This window comes from Pseudoliparis swirei, chromosome 6, assembly GCF_029220125.1.
Source record: "Pseudoliparis swirei isolate HS2019 ecotype Mariana Trench chromosome 6, NWPU_hadal_v1, whole genome shotgun sequence".
NCBI classification, from domain to species: domain Eukaryota; kingdom Metazoa; phylum Chordata; class Actinopteri; order Perciformes; family Liparidae; genus Pseudoliparis; species Pseudoliparis swirei.
In genome coordinates this window covers 26,026,028-26,045,408 of record NC_079393.1, presented here as the reverse complement: position 1 = coordinate 26,045,408, position 19,381 = coordinate 26,026,028, and the positions used below count along the sequence as shown (strand labels likewise).

The window sequence follows — 19,381 nt, the reverse complement described above, 5'->3', positions numbered from 1 at the left end:
ACCGGCAGCATGAGCGAATGGAAACGTTGTTTAGTTCCTGGACTTCCTCTTTCCGAAGTGAGAAGAGACGCAGCGTGGTAGGCGGGAGGCGGGGCCGCCGCGCCGCTGTCATAGAAAGCCGTCGGGCGGATTGGATTGGCGGCCGAGGAATTTTTTCTTCTACACACACACGCGCGCACACACACACACTCGCACGAGTCTGACGTCACTCGGTAAATATGCTGCCAGAAGCAGAGAGCGGCGCTGTAACCGGAGACGGTCACCGAGTTGTAATGAAGGAGCGCGCTCCTGACCTTTGACCCCCCCTCACACACACACACACACGAGGAGACAATGACATGCACATGACGGAGTCTTTGGGCTTCCTCTCATGTTTTACATGGATTATTTCTGGATTATCATTATTATTATCAGTTGCATTGCTTTTAGTATTCCCAATACAATTAATACTGTTATTTTCATATTATTCTACTACATCCACTGTTATTATTGGTAGTCGTACAAATATTTTTCAACATGCATAATACTCACGATATGAATCCTTTCTGTCATATTCATTGAATGTGTTTCTGTAACTCTGTAATGTTCATTCTGTACACATGACATCTATTCATTTAATTGAACAACTTAAAAAATGAATATCACGAATTCATGAAATTGTGATATTCATTAACCCCTAACCCTAACCCAAGTTATTGAATTTAATTAATTGAATGTAATTAAATAACCACAGCCTGTGGGTTATATATATATATATATAATGTTTACATGACATTTACCAACATTGCTGGGTTTCCAATGAAATCCTTTTCATAACATTTCTTTTTGTACATGTGCCGTTGTTTGTTTGTGTTTTTTTAGACCTTCAGAGTAAGGACTCTGTGGACCACACAGACCTGGTTCAGGGTTTAGACCTGGTTTCAAGGTCCGGGGTTAGTTTAGGGTTAGGGTGTCAGAGGGCTCAGGAATGCATTATGTCCCTGAATGTTATGTAAGTGACTTATTCTGGTATGTGTCAGATATTGTTCATGAGGCTAATGTTATGATTATTATTATTTATTAATTAAATTATTTAATTAATCTATTTAGCCATTTCATTCAGGATATATTATTTTTTAAGTTGTTGTTTGAGAACATATGCACATTAAACTGAATATATTGCCTTGCATATATTTGTTTTAGAACACATGTATTCATTAATGTTTTGTCAAAATTCCCAAATCACACTTTATTTTTATTTGTTTTAAGCAGAACTAACACCTACATGAATGAATGTATCTAATTGTTTATTTGAGAGCACCTAGAGATTAATGAGCTGTTGCAGAATATTCCTGATGAAACAATCTCAATTGAACTTGATTTATATATTTCAAGAGTAAGAAATGAAACGAAACACTTCATCTATTTTTGTATTTGTTTGTTTTATTTCAGAACATCAGGAATCCAACCCGGACAAAAACAACCTCCCAGCCGGGTCACCTGTCCGCTCCGATGACGTCAACAACGTGTTTTAATACAGAAATATGAATCCTATACCAGATCCACAGAGAGCAGGATTTTAAAAATAACGTTTGTATCTCTCGGTTCTCGTGCCAAGAGAATTTCCAGCAGCGACACAGCGGGAAGAGATCCGGTGACGGCCATGTGAGGCGGCCATTGTGGTCATGCTCAAGGGCACTGAGGCGCAAGGACGGCCCGTTGTTGTCTTTGTGTCATTTCTGCTTTGATGCAACGTCTCATGGACCTGGACTTGATGACATCATCCACCCACTCACACACTGATGGGAGGGGCTAAGGTGCCACCTGTTCAAGTCTGTGTCTCTCTCTCTCTCTTTCTCTCACTCTCTCTCTCTCTGTCTCGCTGTCTCTGTCGTTCTCTCTCTCTCTCACAACTACAGAGACACAAAACAACGACAAAGAGACTCAAAACAACCACAAAGAGAATTGACTGAATTCTATCTGGGATAAATACCAACGGATAGTTGTTGTGTTTTGCACCTCAGGGCCACCGTACATCACACTTCTGTATTAAATAACACTTTGAAGTCTATAACTGAAGGTCCTCGATACGATCGTTTACTCTCAACTCGATCGGAGTGAAACGTTCCCGCTCACTAGTGACCGACAGATATTCTCCTGTCCCTCCTGGAGAGGGATCCTCCTCTGTTCTCTCCTGAAGGGTTCTTCACTTTTCCCCCCCTGAAGGGTTGTTTGGGAGTTGTTTCTGATCCGATGTGAGGTCAAAGGTCAGGATGTCTATATGTACAGATTGTAAAGCACTCAGAGACACATTTCTCATTTGTGAAAATGGGCTTTACAGATAAACTGAATTGAAAAATAAAACTGAACCTGCTCCCTGGTTATCTTGAATGTTGTTGCCACGGTGATGTACTGAGAGGACCTCGTGCTCCGTACACCCCAACAACAATGCAGTTCCCCTCGGCCTGAGCAGCCCCCCCCCCCCGCCCCACACACACACACTGAATGATGAGGAAACAAAACATAACCCATCCCTTCGACTTCCTCTAGTGGACTTCGTGGCTCCGTGACCACGTCACACAACGTCCTCCTCTCTGATGGACGAGTCACGAGTTTAACGGAAGGCCTAGCCTAGAGCCTCCTCCCTCTTTCCCATTCTTTTCATCCGTATTCTTTCTTATCACCTTGTTCAGACGCCGAAACCCCTTATGTCATCTTCGATTGCCGAGCTTGCTCATGGGATTGATAATCTTCCGGAATAGGAGTTGTGTTCTGTCCCGGGAAAACTATGAGACTCTCCTCGGACCCCCGGGGATTTTGTTTTCTCGGATTCAACTTCAGTAAACACACAAAATACAACCAGTAGAATCTATATGCATGAACTGATGGGTTCACTTATTATGTGGTGGTATTATTTAGGCAAAAGAAAGTGATGAAATGAGAATGAGCTAGAGTGGCTCCTGGAGTGCTGGTGGACAGTGACGGACCACCAAGGGAACCTTTTACTGGCCCGGTGGGTCTCTGGGGGGTCTCTTTTGGGTCTCCGGTGGGTCTCAGGTGGGTCTCTTTTGGGTCTCTTTTGAGTCTCTGGTGGGTCTCTTTTGGGTCTCCGGTGGGTCTCTTTTGGGTCTCCGGTGGGTCTCTTTTGGGTCTCTGGGGGGTCTCTGGTGGGTCTCTTTTGGGTCTCTTTTGGGTCTCTGGTGGGTCTCTGGTGGGTCTCTGATGGGTCTCCAGTGGGTCTCTTTTGGATCTCCGGTGGGTCTCTTTTGGGTCTCTGGTGGGTCTCTGATGGGTCTCTTTTGGGTCTCTGGTGGGTCTCTTTTGGGTCTCTGATGGGTCTCTGATGGGTCTCCAATGGGTCTCTTTTGGATCTCCGGTGGGTCTCTTTTGGGTCTCCAGTGGGTCTCTTTTGGGTCTCCGGTGGGTCTCTTTTGGGTCTCCGGTGGGTCTCCAGTGGGTCTCTTTTGGATCTCCGGTGGGTCTCTTTTGGGTCTCCAGTGGGTCTCTTTTGGATCTCCGGTGGGTCTCTTTTGGGTCTCCGGTGGGTCTCTTTTGGGTCTCCGGTGGGTCTCCAGTGGGTCTCTTTTGGATCTCCGGTGGGTCTCTTTTGGGTCTCCGGTGGGTCTCTGGTGGGTCTCTTTTCGGTCTCTGGTGGGTCTCTTTTGGGTCTCTGATGGGTCTCTTGGGGGTCTCTGGATCTCTAACACTCAAGTTGAAGGACGGACTTGCATTTCATGGGAGTTGTTTCGTGTAAATTCATGTGACAAACAAATGGATTGATAACCTACCGTTTGCGTGCAGCTTGACCTTCGCTATAGTTGAAATCAATCAGACAGTCACCTCATGGAGACTGAAGACTCTCCTCTTTATAGTCTTATAGTTAGGGCTGAATCAGGTTCACCTGGTTCAGCCTGAAACAGGTTAATGGATGACTCGAGGCGTGGATGTGAATGATTGTCAGCCTTGTGTTAGTCTGGCGAGGGATTTGAACCTTCAGCCAATGTCAGCTGGACTTCCTGCCCCCACCGCCATGAACAGGATACGCAGTGAAAGCCGGAACATCAGTAGTCTGGATGGATGGGCTTTATTACCTTCGCATTGAAAATGCGGAAGGTTATGTTTTGATCGCCGTGTATTTATTTATTTATTTGTATGCGTGTTACTCGCATAACAAAAAAAAGTCAAAATCTTCTTTTTACCATAGCACGGTCAATTTGTATCCAATTGGCATGCAACTAATGCCAAAATGTTCATAAATCAATGACCAATCTTGTGATATGCGAAGGTATGCGCTCTACCGAGTGCCCGTTCTAGTTTGATTTGGATAAGGAGAAGGAACAACTCAAAATAGTAACATGAAATAAATAAATCCTAGAGGGCCTAGGATGATTCATTGAATATGCCTACTACGAACTACTCTGTCATACTCATTGAATGTGTTGTAACTCTGTAATGTTTCCTTCTGGTCACATGACGTCTATTCTTGTCCATCCTGGAGAGGGATCCTCCTCTGTTCTCTCCTAAAGGGTTCTTCCCTTTTTCCCCCCTGAAGGGTTATTGGGGAGTTGTTCCTGATCCGATGTGAGGTCAAAGGTCAGGGATGTCTATGTGTACAGATTGTAAAGCCCTCTGAGGGGAATTTGTAATTTGTGAAATTGGGCTATACAAATAAACTGAATTGAATTGAATATGTTCACACATTTGCAAATGAGCATTAAACTGAGAAGGCTGTTTTTATGTTTGCAAAGGATCAAAAGTATCAGAATTCATCCTCATCCATGTCTAAACTAAATGTCATGAGCATCCAAACAGTAGAAACTATGTTTGAACTTCTGTGGTCGAGTGAAAACTATAATCATACCTGTAAACCCATGAGGGGTGAAAAAGGTGACAACGCGGGTGGGGGGGGGGGGGAGGTGACTTTTTTTTTTTTTGTCACGTTGTTTGAAGCCTCAAAGCTTTTAGAACCACAATTACAGTCATTTTATTGTTCTGACCACAAATCTAAATAATGATAATAAACAGTTTAAGAACAAAAGGTCCTCCGCTCTGACTCAGCCCTATAATGATAGTAATAACAAACATACATTGTCATTATATATAATATGGTTAAAGTCATTCATGAACCAACTTCCTTTTTTTTGCCTGAACAGTCCTCATGGACTTCTCCCTGAATCTGTTCTGTCTCTACCTGTTTGTCACGATACTCATATTATAACTTCTATACATATTACATACCTGCCATAAATATCATGATACCCGATACCAGAATTCAATACAATACCATAAAAACAATATGGTACCATAAATACGATACTGGTATATTTATCTATAATAGTAATAAATAAAACATCTGTATGGTTCACTTTTTACCAACTTGTTCAACACTTAACAAATGTCAGTAATATTAGTATTAATACAGCCAGATATGAATGAAACTACATGGTGCCATCATAGCATTGATTATACACTATGAGGCCGTTAGTCTCTGACCAGAGGATACAGAGTTCATCAGGATGAGCAGCTGTGGAGTTACAGAACTTTACAGACTGAAACATTTCACTTCTGGCATCTTTTTATTTGTTAAGCCGAAGTCTCTAAAGCTGCGCCACTTCTCTCGCTGTGAGATGCGCAGCGCAGTGTGCGCAGACAGCTCGACACGGAGCAGTGTGTGCGCTCTGATCGCTCTCTTAATGAAGTATCGATACTAAAAATATGCTAAATCACATCGTTTTTAACGTACGGGTACTTTGTTAGCATCGCTACACCGTGCAGCGTGACAGGAGTAGATGTAGCGGGCTAACATTCAAGCTAACCTGAACCCCCAAACGCTGTGGACATCTGAACGCTGATTGGCCGAGACGCGACACGTCTCATCAAAGATGTTTTATTGCGAAGAGCACCACTTCACACTTTTCTCCGCGTCTCACTGCAATCTCAACGGCAGCGGGCCAGGTGACCCCCCCCACCCCCCAAAAAAAAACTCTTCGGATCTCCACGATTCACGTGGATGACCTATTTTGAGTTCACAGATATGTATAATGCTGCGTTGAGTTTGCAGGTATGTATAATGCTGCGTTCAGGCTTTACCTGCCCGTCAATGTGTGGTTCATTCGCGTCTAGAGGGGGCGTGGCTTACCACTGTGGCTTTACTCCGTAAAACGCAACGTCAGGAGAATATTTTTGCTCGCTCCATTCGCGCCGCCCAACGAAAACGTGCATCAATCGCAGACACGCGTGTCTGTGCATCGACTTTGCGTGGCATCTACTCACGCAAAAACATGTGCAACGCTTTAGGTGTGACCGCAGCATCAGATAGAACATGGGAGTGAAATAAAAACATACAATTCACAACACGTGAAGGATGACGCGGTGGAACTGAACCAACGCGCACGGCGTTCAGATGGCCAAGAGATCGCCGTTCGTTTCCATTTCTCACGTTTATTATTCCGAACAATGTTTTATCCGTTTAAATCGGCAGCGAAGAACCAGGCGGCCGACTCTCTTTATCAAAATAGTTTATTTAGAAGGCATTTTTTGTCACAAAAGCGAGACGTCTCGTTTTCTAAATGTCTCCGTTCCACTTCTCACACACTCCCAACTAAAAATGTTACACAAATAAAACATTGGTTCATCACTTAAGAGCTTAGAAGAAAACAAAGCTGCAGGTTCTTTTAAAAAAGAAAAAAAAGAAAAAGAAAAAAAAGCAATACTCACCGCTGTCGTCGTCTATAATCAGAAGATTGAAATAATTTGATGACTTGCTATAATATTGTACACGGTGTGGACGGTGACCACCGCCCTAAAACACAGACACGCCATTGGCTAAACACGGCCATGATGCAGACGCTCCACAGCGTGCACGTCTATACAGAGAGGCCGACCGCTCCACTCCTCCACGCCGGGGGGGGGGGGGGGGGGAGAACAAGACGGTAAACGGGCAGAAGTAGAACATTCGATGTATAAATCTGATCTTCATCACGCCGGATGAGGAAGATGCTTCCTTTTGAACAGAGTGCACCGTACCGCCCCCTTCTGTGCCGTGAAGACGACACTAAGCCCCTCCCCCCCGCCGAATGCCCAAAGGGTTCCTCCCGTTCCTCGTTGACGAGCAGCGAGTTGAAACACTCCAAAGGCTTTTTAATGGCCGCTGGAGTCGGGCGTGCGGGAGCAGAGCCAAACCACTTCCTGTTACACGACAGCCTCTACACACGAACCACACGACACTTTACATGTCCGTTGAAGGCAGGGGGGGAGGGGGGGGGGGCGCTCAATCCCTCAACGCCTTCGCTGTCGCCCCGGCTCGCGAGGCGGGCGGGCGGATGGGGCGACGGTGCGGGCGTCCCTCGTTTATTTGGCGGGGATCTTGGCCCGTTTCCGGGCGATGGCGTCCTCCACGGCCTTCAGCTGCTTCAGCAGCTCCTCGCGGCGGGACAGTGTGTTGCTGGGTTTGTTGGAATTGGAGCCGGAGCCGGCGGCCGAAGCCACGCCCGGGGGAGGCGGCTTGCCCAGCGGCGGTGCCGACGGGCCTTTTCCAGATGACTTGGTGGGCGGCGACAGAGCGCGTTTCCTGTGGAAGAGGAGGGGGAGGAGTCAGGGTCACCATACGAGCCGATAGCGATCCCTAATAGCACCAGTGGGCTTTGTGCATTGTCTATTAGTTATTGCATAAAAAACATTCTCAAAGATGTTCTACACGTTTGTAATCCAGAGGTTAAACAAAAACAAATGTCAGGATTGAAAACCGGACCACGACCCAAACTGTTTCCTGTGGGGGCCACATGACTGTTCCCTTCTCTGATGGGGGCCGGGTCAGTGTGACGATCACAGGGTGCCTAAATGTACACATGTATTGTTTTCCAGAAAGCCACACATAACCAAATATTATTAACCCTTTCTGGGATCTTCACAGAAAAAAAAGTCAGGAAATAAATAACACTATTTATGAAATAATAATAATAAAAAAATCATAATGCGTCTCTGGTATTGTTCAGGGGGCCGGGCCAAATGTGGATACGGCCCGCAGGCCTGATGTCCACACTTCAGCCTCCTGTGTGTTTGGTGTTGTTGTTGTTTTTTTACTTCTGTTGTTGATGTATGAAAGAATTCATTTCAGAGCAACAGTAGAGAAGGGGTCACCAACCTGTCTCCCTGGGGGGGCATGGGTCGGGGTCCTTGGCCTCTGGGCCGGTCCATTCGAGGGGGGAGGAGGGGTCGGCCAGGAATCCTCTTATCCCGGCCTGAAACACACGGGTTCAATAGTCGATGAGCGGGTGGAGGTGTGGACACGGCAGCGAGCTTAGAGATGTACAAATGTCCTCCAACTTTTTATGAGACGTCTCAACGTCCCCATCGAGGTGAACTAGGACGTGGGCTTGTGTAATCCAAATGGAAAGATCACACAACGGTTCAGTACTTCATCAGAAACGGAACGAGAAGTCGTGAAACCATGGCGACCGAGTGCCGTGTGCACAGCTCCCTGTGACGCAACTCATGAGCAAATCGTTTGCACGTGTAGCTGAAACTAATAATCGGGATGTGACCGATGGCAACATTGATTAAAAAATGCCAAAAATCCTCCATTGATATCGTGACCGGTGTTCTTGGCGTTCGGTGTCGTATATTAAATATATTTGGGTTTTAGACGAGCCGTGTCTTTATCTCAACCCCGGCCCCATTTCAAACTATTTCCCGACATTTGCGTAGACAATACAGCTCTGGAAAAGTGTGTTCTTCTTCCAGCGCCGTCATTGGACGTGACGTGACGGGGGGGGGGGGGGGGGGGGCAAGGAGACAGCAGGCTACTTGAAATTCTAAGCTCCGCCTCTTGGCAGCCAGGGGGCGGAGCCTAGCAATGCGGCGCTGTAAAGTAGAACGTCCCTTTACTCTTTGCTTGTAGTGCTATCTAGCCATGTGTGAGTGCAGAGGACACATGTGACCGATGTCCAGACTGCATTAGAGCACGCGCTCTATGTCCGACCCCTTCGCTGCACCGTGTGGTCACCGACTGTCCGTCTCCCGTGTGGTTTCTGGTTGTGTTGGTCGGCAGGTTTCTCACCTCGGTCTGGAGACATGGCCATTCTCTTGCTGAGGGGGGAGCTGGGCCGGTCCTTGTCTGCAGGCAGGTACCTCTTCCTGTTGCCCTTGTCGGCCTGCTGCTGCAAGATCAAAGGAACACGTGGAGTCAAGCAATGAAGAGAAAGCTAAAGTAAATATATATCCAATAAGCACGTCAGAGTCCGACTAACTTATTCCACATCTGGTCGGCTGGTTGGTTAGTGGCATTTACATTTTTTGTGTGGAGGAAACATTTTAGTGATGGAAGCTCAATAATAAACATGTCACCAGGGTTCAGACACGTGTTGACCAATGGATTTCCAGGACTTTAAACCAAATCTTTATGACCAAACATGTTTGTGAAATCTCTGTATACACACTAGTATACACCTTAAATGACAAAAGTAGTAAAAATAATAATAATAATAATTACCTTATTGAGGAGGGTGAGTTTAATGTCTTTGTGGGAACCAGAGCCTGCTCCTCCTCCTCCTCCACCTCCACCACCTCCACCACCACCTCCTCCTCCTCCACCTCCTCCTCCACCTCCTCCGTAGTTTCCTGGGGGGCCCATGATGCCAGGAGGGGGGTGAACAGGGTGGCCCCCCCTGCTCCCAGGTCCAGATCTGGGCATGGGGTTGCCTCCTCTGGGCGGGGGGGCACCAGACGGGTCCATCTTCCTGCGGTCCTCTCTGAAAGGTTCATCTTTCTTTGAGGGTCTCTCTGTGATCCAGACAGAAAGAACGAACATGAGAACGGAGGAATAATGCAACGCTAATCATCAATTATTGAATTCCAATTTGGAGAAAATGTAAAATCTCAAAATTTAGTTTTTGTTTGTAATAAACACATAGATGTATGAACATGGACAGTTAATTTACTCGGCCCAGAACCGCTCAGAGATCAATTATCTGGTTTGGTGATGTGGCATTTCAGGCACCACACTAAGTTGGTTTGAATCCTATTTGTCAGATCGATCTCAGTTTGTATTTGTAAACGATGACCCCTTGATGACCACCAACGTTAGTCACGGAGTTCCACAAGGTTCTGTGCTTGAACCACTTTTATTTACCCGATATATGCATCCTTTGAGCAATATCATCAGGAAACACTCCATACACTTTCATTGTTATGCAGATGATACTCAACTATATCTATCGATAAAACCAGAGGAGACCAACCAACTCAGTAAACTTCAAGCACGTCTTAAAGACATAAAAACATGGATGACCTGCAACTTCTTGATGTTAAACTCAGACAAAACTGAAGGGGGTGTTTGCATTGCTATTAGTATTGCCGATACCATTACTGCCTTTATTATATTTTCATTATTATTCTACTAGATCCACTTTTGCTGTTATTTATGGCAGTACTTTTTCATAATGCCTACTACTCTCATTATGAATATTTTCTGCCATATGCATAGAATGTGTTGTAACTCTGTTATGTTGTTCATTCTGTACACATGACATCTATTGGTCGATACAAAAGTAATTAAATTGAAATTGAATTTTACCAACCTATTTTTTTAAACATCCATTCTACTTCTTGGTCTTGTGATTTTTCTTTAAGCAACCCTCAATGAATCTCAAAACTCTGTGCATAGATTTTCCGGTCCAACCTTTTCTGGCACGCCTTTACTTTGAAACATCTACAGGATGTGAATTAAATCGAGTGTAGCTCGACAATGACCACAATAAAGGTTTGGAAAATTCCCTGGAATTAATTGGTAAATGAATTGGTTTTAGAAAGAGAAACTGAGTATGTAATTACACTGTTGTTCTTCTGATTACATCAGTGCTATGAGTACAGCTAACTATACGTCACACTCTCTTAACCATTAGAGCCAATACAGATAACTCCACGCCCTCAATGAGTTTCATCCCTGCCTTTGTTTGTTTTTGGTGGCCGTCATTTGAAAATCAGTTGATGTGAGATTTCTTGTCACGTGCGCCGCATGAGGACCGTGTTGCCCACACTAACCCCGGTTCTTGTTGTCTCTGCTGAGCGGGGGCCGGTCCCGAGGGGCCCCTCGCTCCTTGCGGGGGTGGTTGGGCGTGGGCGAGTGGGAGCTGGCCGAGGACACCGGGCTGGCCAGATCGGCGTACATGTCGTCCGAGTCGGCGCTCCGCACCGAGCTGCCGCTGGACGACGCCGACGACACCGACGACACGCTGCTCACGCTCAGCGACCTGCGGGGCGACAGAGAGACAACAGGGGTCAACCGGCGAGCTGACCGAGCGCCGGCGCCACTATGATGTTGTGTACACGACGCCGCATGCCGGCATGTCTGCACCACGCATGCGCACAACCCCGAATGATGACTCGGTTACCTGGATTTCCTGGAGGGTTTCCCAACAAAGACGGCACATGAAAGCAAGAGAGGAGAACACAGGGTGAATATGTTTTAGGCTGCGTCATCACAACCCACTAAATACGATGAAGCAAGGAATCCCCGTCCGTCTACATCTCCTTCACACATGTCGACAACTGCTCAACCCATCTACACATTTGCCCGGTGTGTTGCTGGAGACCCAAAGGAGTGCTCTATCGAATTTGGTGCATTTGGACATGCGACATATTCAAAATGAACTTTGAACCAACAAGCGAACACCACTCTGCTCCCTCGAGAGGGCTTCCCCCTCCCAGCCCCGCCCTCCTCTTTAAACTTCATTATCATTGCTCGGAGAACAAGTACCAGGACAACGAAATGCAGTTTTAGCATCTAACCAGAAGTACCAAAGTAAGCAGCAAGAGGCTTCAGGGCTCTGCTGCGGGATGCTAGAGATACTAACGTAAGACACCGGACTCCTCTTTTATGGAACCAGCTCTCACTTTCAGTGCGGGAGGCAAACAGTCACCACATTTAAGAGGAGACTGAAGACGTTCCTCTATAGTCTCAGTGAGACCTGAACCAGGTTCACCTGGTCCAGACATAGAGATGCTGCTAGAGGCTGAGGGGGACGCTTAGGATACACTGAGCACCTCTCTCCTCTCCTCTCTCCTTATGGACGCTTAGGATACACTGAGCTCCTCTCTCCTCTCCTCTCTCCTTATGGATGCTTAGGATACACTGAGCTCCTCTCTCCTCTCCTCTCTCCTTATGGACGCTTAGGATACACTGAGCACCTCTCTCCTCTCCCCTTATGGACGCTTAGGATACACTGAGCACCTCTCCTCTCTCCTTATGGACGCTTAGGAGACACTGAGCACCTCTCTCCTCTCCTTATGGACGTTTAGGATACACTGAGCACCTCTCCTCTCTCCTTATGGACGCTTAGGATACACTGAGCTCCTCTCTCCTCTCCTCTCTCCTTATGGACGCTTAGGATACACTGAGCACCTCTCCTCTCCTCTCTCCTTATGGACGCTTAGGATACACTGAGCACCTCTCCTCTCCTTATGGACGCTTAGGATACACTGAGCACCTCTCTCCTCTCCTTATGGATGCTTAGGATACACTGAGCACCGCTCTCCTCTCTCCTTATGGACGCTTAGGATACACTGAGCACCTCTCTCCTCTCTCCTTATGGACGCTTAGGATACACTGAGCACCTCTCCTCTCTCCTTATGGACGCTTAGGATACACTGAGCACCTCTCTCCTCTCCTCTCTCCTTATGGACGCTTAGGATACACTGAGCACCTCTCTCCTTATGGACGCTTAGGATACACTGAGCACCGCTCTCCTCTCTCCTTATGGACGCTTAGGATACACTGAGCACTTCTCTCCTCTCCTCTCTCCTTATGGACGCTTAGGATACACTGAGCACCTCTCTCCTCTCCTCTCTCCTTATGGACACTTAGGATACACTGAGCTCCTCTCTCCTCTCCTCTCTCCTTATGGACGCTTAGGATACACTGAGCACCTCTCGCCTCTCCTCTCTCCTTATGGACATTTAGGATACACTGAGCACCTCTCCTCTCCTCTCTCTCCTTATGGAGGTTTAGGATGCACTGAGCTCCTCTCTCCTCTCTCCTTATGGAGGTTTAGGATACACTGAGCTCCTCTCTCCTCTCCTCTCTCCTTATGGATGAATTTACATCTCTCCATCACACATTATTAACTGCTTCCTCCCTCTTCTCTACCTCCTTCTGTTTCCTTCTTTTTTGTACGAGCGGTTCTTAGAAAAGCTTAGAGTAGCAGCACCACGGGCCAACCTTTCAACGCGGCGTGTTTTGACTGGGCTCCGCACAAGAACATCTAAAATCCCGATTATATATCTCGGATATTTACTTGCAGACTTACACAGTCACTGAAGATAAATGCAAAAGATAATTAAGAGGCAATTTTGACAGGACCAAGAACCAGAAAGCAGCCAATTGGAGTCGCGATAAATCCCGCCTGCGTCCATCTGCTTGTCCACAAACATGGTCATTTACATAAATAAATGCCCCCCCCCCCCCCTTCCCAAATGGCAATGAGGGTGTTCGTGGCGAGTACCTGGATTTTCTGGATCCAGAGCGTGACCGTGAGCGTGAGTTGGCCGAGGACCTGGAGATAGAACCAGTATAACTGGTACCACTTCCACTAACACTCCCACTCACAGTTCGCCTGGAAGAGACAGACACACACGTGAGAACACAGCAGGAAGTTTGAATGGGAACTTCTTTAAATCAAAACTACGGCGCGCGACCAAGCTGCTGCTTCTGGAACACAGACATCTGCATACTTTGAAATGGAGTTACAATAGATTTGTGGACCATTACAGGTCTCGCCTAACTTAAATGCCCAGTGCATCCAGCCATTGCCATCTCTTCCATTCAACTGCCAGCAATGGGAAACTCAAAAGAGGGAGTGACAACGACACGTTCCTGCCAACATTTTGACCAATCACTCGACAGATTAACGTTGTGTTTTTAGTGAGTGAAGCACATCGAGCAGACAGATATTTTACCAGCATTTGGCTGGTGCTAATCTCCAACCCTGAACCCTGCCACACCCAAAGCTCCACCGGCCCTCTTTGCAGGAGAGCCCTGATTAAACAACTGGGAGGTTAAGAACTAGGGAGTCCAGTCCTCCGTGGGTAACCAGTCGCCTTTGTGCTCTTGTAAACGATGCAATCATCAACACATTGGTTTTATACGTGGCGAGGGTTCTGGCAAAAAAACGTCACACCCACAAAGCCCGGTAAACCAGCCGGGTCTCTGTCTCACGACCGGTCAGGTGGGTTGTCACACGTTGATGCAAAGCCTCGACCCAATGAGGCCAGTCCAGTCCCGTTGCTGCCCCACGGAGAGGACGCAGCAGACACCGAGTCCATGCCCGAGGGGAAGTGGCGAGGTCGGGGCGAAGGGCCAAAGTTGTGAGCCACCTGCCCTTTCCCGGGGCTTTTCCAAGTCTACCTAGCAACAGGGGAAATGCACTCTGTGAAGGCCAGCATCCCGGGGAGGGGTCCCACGAGGGGATCCTTGGCGTCCCTGACCCAAAGTCTGACACGGTGGCATCCCGTCCACGCCCAAATTGAGACAACTGTACGCCGATTAATATTTTTCGTCTAACTATGAAAGTATATTAAATTAGCTATTAGCAGTTCATGTTTGCAATGTAGCCAGGACCATCAATAGATTACTTTGACCCCAAAGACAACAAGCAGAGTTATGGCCGATAGACATTGAATGATATCCTCGCGTTGCGTCACATTTGGCGATCTTAACAACACTTCGGGGGTGTCCAACCGATATCTGAAATCAGAGAAATGTACTGCAGCGAGATGCCAACGATAGTCTGAGCACACATTTAAATCTAAAGCCTCGAGCAAAGACTAAGATCAGCTAAGAAAAGAAGAAAAAAAGCTGGAAAAAAGCCAACACAATTCAAAAGATGATTCTACAAACGGCAAAGAACACAATCTGAGTTCCCATCACTTTTAACATTTCTGCCGATGCGTGCGTCTGCAGAAATCCCAAAACATCAATGTGAAATACACACATGAGCCTGATGACACCTCCAAGCCAACAAAACAAAGAGCTTTAAAATCATTAGCGATGAAATTACCGCTCGTGACGGCGTGCGTCGTCACGGGGGAAAGAGGGCGGTGACGTATCACATCGCTGCTCACATTCCTCATTGCGTGTCAAGACTTATGCAACACCTGATATGTGAAGCACATTGGAGCAGCACGTCCCATTGAGTCAGGGTTCATACACACGTTGACCAGTGGATTTACAGGACTTTTCCATGACGTTAACCAAACGTCTTCTGAAATCTCGGCGTATACATGGAAAAGTGAGAACATGTCGTATTTAAACACACAATGAAAATTCGAATGCATACAGTTCATAACCTTAAATGACACAAATGAATGAGAGACAATAGTTTGATTAAAAGAATATACATTTATATAAATGTGTATTATATTGTCCCTTATGTGCACATCCATCTGTTGGACTGTAAACAGTGGTTCAGGCTTTGGTCAGACAGAAAGACATCGGCCCTTCAACACGTTGACCACGTGAGACTCTTGAAGTGACGGAGCCCAACGAGCAGAGATGAGCTCCCGGGGAACGTCTCCTCTCCCATGTTTGACATGTCGCATGTTTTTGCCAACATGGTTAAATCTACACTTCCCTGGCATAGTAGAATATCCTGACCACTTCCCATAGCTACTGTTCCTACGGCCACTGGACCTTTCAGTCAGGGAAAAGAGACAGTAGCACACGACAGACATAAGTCTCCATTCAACTGTCACATTCGGTATTATTAATCTATATTGCCGATAATCTGAATAGGATACAGGTGTTGGAACAGGTATTCCAGGATAATTTCCAAGGTGTGACGACTGTTTTTAATGTGTAGGTGTGAGTGTAGGCTGTTCTTCCCTGCCCTTTACCTGTTCTTCCTCTCTGTGTGCCCCCCCCACACACACGCTTCTGCTTATTGCATATGTACAGTCATATGCAAAAGTTTGGGCACCCCTGATAATCTTCATTACTTTCATCTATAAATTTTTGGGCGTTTGGATCAGGAACTTCTTTGTCATATATATAACACTTCATGGACACAGTGATATTTTAGCAGTGAAATAAGGTTTATTTGATAAACAGAAAACATGCCATATGCATCATAAGAGAATTAGACAGGTGCATAAATGTGGGCACCCCAACAGAAAAATCACATTAATATTTAGTAGAGCCTCCTTTTGCAAAAACAACAGCCTCTAGACGCTTCTTATGGCCTCTGATGAGTGTCTGAATTCTGGATGAAGGTATTTTGGACCATTCTTCCTTACAATACATCTCCAGTTCAGTAAGGTTTGATGGGTGCCAGCGTGGACAGCCCGCTTCAAGTCACCCCATAGATTTTAAATTATATTCAAGTCTGGCGATTGAGATGGCCATTCCAGAACATTGTAGTTGTTCCTCTGCATAAATGCCTTGGTGGATTTGGAGCGATGTTTCGGGTCGTTGTCCTGCTGGAACACACAACGCCGCCGTAACTTCAGCTTTGTTACAGATTCTAGAACATTATTGTCAAGAATTTGCTGGTCCTGAGTTGAATCCATGCAACCCTCAACTTTAACTAGATTCCCAGTACCTGCACTAGTCACACAGCCCCACAGCATGATGGACCCCCCACCACATGTGACTGTGGGCAGCAAGTGTCTTTTGCCTCCATGCGTAACGCCTCTTGTTGTGACCAAAGAGCTCGAGCTTTGTCTCATCAGTCCACAGCACTTTGTTCCAAAATGAGCCTGGCTTGTTCAAATGTAGTTTTGCAGACCTCAAGCGAGCCTGTTTGTGGCGTGTGCAGAAAAGGCTTCTCCCGCATCACTCTCCCATACAGCTGTTCTCTGTGCAACGCACAGTGACACCATCTGCAGCAAGATGCCCTTGCAGGTCTTTGGAGGTGGTCTGAGGGTTGTCCTTGACCATTCTGACCATTCTTCGCCTTCGCCTCTCCGATATTTTTCTTGGCCTGCCACTTCTGGCCTTAACAAGAACTGTGCCTGTTGCCTTCCATTTCTTAATAACATTCCTCACAGTGGAAACTAATAGCTGAAACCTCCGGGATAACTTTTTGTAGCCTTCCCCTCAACCATACTGCTGGACAATCTTTGTTTTTAGATCATTCGAGAGCTGTTTTGATGCCCCCATTTTGCCACTGTTCAGAGGAGAATCAAAGAGAAGCACAACTTGCAATTGGCTACCTTAAATACCTTTTCTAATGATTGGATGCACCTTTCTATAGAATTGAAGGCTTAACGAGTTAATCAGACTAATTATGTGTTGCAGTTAATCAGCATTTAGTAGGTACAGGTATTCAAATCAACAAAATGATTAGGGTGGCCAAACTTTTGCACAGCCTATTTTTCACATTTGATTTAATTTCACACAACTAAATACTGCTACACTAAATATCTTTGTCTGGAAAACACCCCAGCACTCAGTGTTAACTAGAAAATGAATATTACACAACTGTGATCTTTTTTTGGTGAAGACAGAGTAAATTATCATGCAGCCTCAGAGGGGTGCCTAAACTTTTGCATAGGACTGTATCTGCTCAATAATTCCGTCCACTGTTGACATACTTGTTTTGCAAATGTGAGTTGGGCAAACAAGCATGCAGAGGAAGGCTATCGCACTCCCACGTTGCATGCCTGCACCGAAAACGAGAAGCACGGCCTCCACAAAGTGTTCCTGTACGCAGCTGACATTTTGATGGACCCGAGCCAGGTTTCCAATCCAGTGTGACGAGACACAATCTGTGACACGACGTCAACACCGTAGGCCGTTTGCCAGACTGAGAAAGGAGTTTCCTGTCACCACATTTTTAAATCTATGCGCTCACATGAGGTGATAATATTTAGATAATTAACATTAACATTAGACATTAACTTTCCAGTGGCGGTTGCCAATTTCCAACCCGACGGCAGCTCGGGTTGAGCTTTAGAGAGGCGTGGGAAGACGGAGCGTGTGTGGACGCTCCCTCGTCACGTGATCAATAAAAGAGCTCAGCTACTTAAAAAAGCTGCCGGGTACAGAAACAGTCGGTCAATAGCAGCGTTGCTACGGGCCAACACTTTACACACAGGCTTACAGGGGAGGCAAGGACAACATGGAGGATGCAGAACGTGTTGTTATAAACATAAACAATGCTTCTACTGGTGAGAGAGGTGTTGGGAGCTTGGCGAGGTCCAGCGGTGTGGACAAAAGCATCAAGGCCTCGCTGAACATTGACACACACACTGCCGGTCAAACCTTTGAGAACACCTCCATTTCTCTGAAGGAACGAGCGACACCTTTGAGGGTTATTATGGTCTGTCTGTCTTTTTGTTAATTGCCTTTTTCTTGCCATTATAAGAGCAGTGCATACGACTTCCTGCAGTACACTCGTGCCCACGTAAAGCTTCAGAGGGTGCAGTGACACCGTCTGTCCCCACACTGCTTTGATGCAGACAATCAACACAAGTGGAGACAGCTGCAGGAACTGTGAGGTCAACTTTCAAAGCTTCGTTAACGTCCACAACAGCTGCACCTCGTTAACCCTTCACGGCTCGTTCCCTGAAAAAGGCCTTCTTGTACAACTCTGAAATGTACATTATTTTTCAGTTTTTGGTAACCTAAACTTTGTTTGTTTAACCTCTGGCAGTTTGCCGCTGACCTTTTGTACCATTTCAGATTCTTCACTGGACTTTAACTGAAAAACTGGGTTTCTAAAACTGTTCTAAAACTTCTGACCGGTGGTGTAAAAGGGTACAGCAATCGAACGGTGAAGAAACACACTCGTATTCCACATTACCAACTTTGCTCGCCCCCCGGAGTCTTTCTGATTTCTCTGGTCACAGATGGATCGTGGTTACATCCTGACATCCACTGCTGCTACCATTAGTAGTAGTAGTAGTCACATTGATATTACTGATATCCATAATGCTTTTATCATCATTATTATTATTCTACTATATCCACTGCTCCTGTTATTATTAGTATCGTTTTTCTATCATTATTTTGCTTACTACTCTCATATGAATCATGTGTGATTATATGTACTGAATGTGACACATAAGTCCTGTTTCACATTTAGTGCATGTATATATATATATATATATATATAAATATAAAAATAAATAAATAAATTGCAATAGGTGTCCTTATGAGTTGTTCCTGTTCACATGCGAGGTCCTGGGACAGAGGATGTCGTAGACTCCCATTGAAGGAAATTTGTGATTTGGGGCTATACCAATAAATTGGAATTACTCCAACGACTTAGACGGCACCTCCAGCTGACACATGGCAGTTGCCACAGCAACGGCAGCACACGCTTGACCTTCAGCCAAAACCAGGGTGACCGATGCATTTCTACATCTCTCAAAAATGAGCAGGGGTTATGCAACAGCAGCAAAACAT

The 19,381-nt window shown here is 46.1% G+C and overlaps 1 protein-coding gene across 1 annotated transcript in view; it reads right to left on the bottom strand.

Moving 5' to 3' along the window:
- Nucleotides 1-6,480: 6,480 nt before the first annotated feature.
- Nucleotides 6,481-19,381, bottom strand: part of zc3h18 (zinc finger CCCH-type containing 18) — a 44,451-nt gene continuing 31,550 nt past the window's right edge. Inside the window, exons 14-21 of the mRNA XM_056416089.1 lie at nt 13,479-13,589; nt 11,370-11,378; nt 11,020-11,228; nt 9,583-9,759; nt 9,470-9,513; nt 9,038-9,137; nt 8,123-8,219; nt 6,481-7,549 (exon numbers count right to left, since the gene is read on the bottom strand). Of these exons, the coding sequence (XP_056272064.1) occupies nt 7,330-7,549; nt 8,123-8,219; nt 9,038-9,137; nt 9,470-9,513; nt 9,583-9,759; nt 11,020-11,228; nt 11,370-11,378; nt 13,479-13,589 (967 nt within the window). The 3' untranslated portion in view covers nt 6,481-7,329. The remainder of the gene's footprint in view (nt 7,550-8,122; nt 8,220-9,037; nt 9,138-9,469; nt 9,514-9,582; nt 9,760-11,019; nt 11,229-11,369; nt 11,379-13,478; nt 13,590-19,381) is intronic.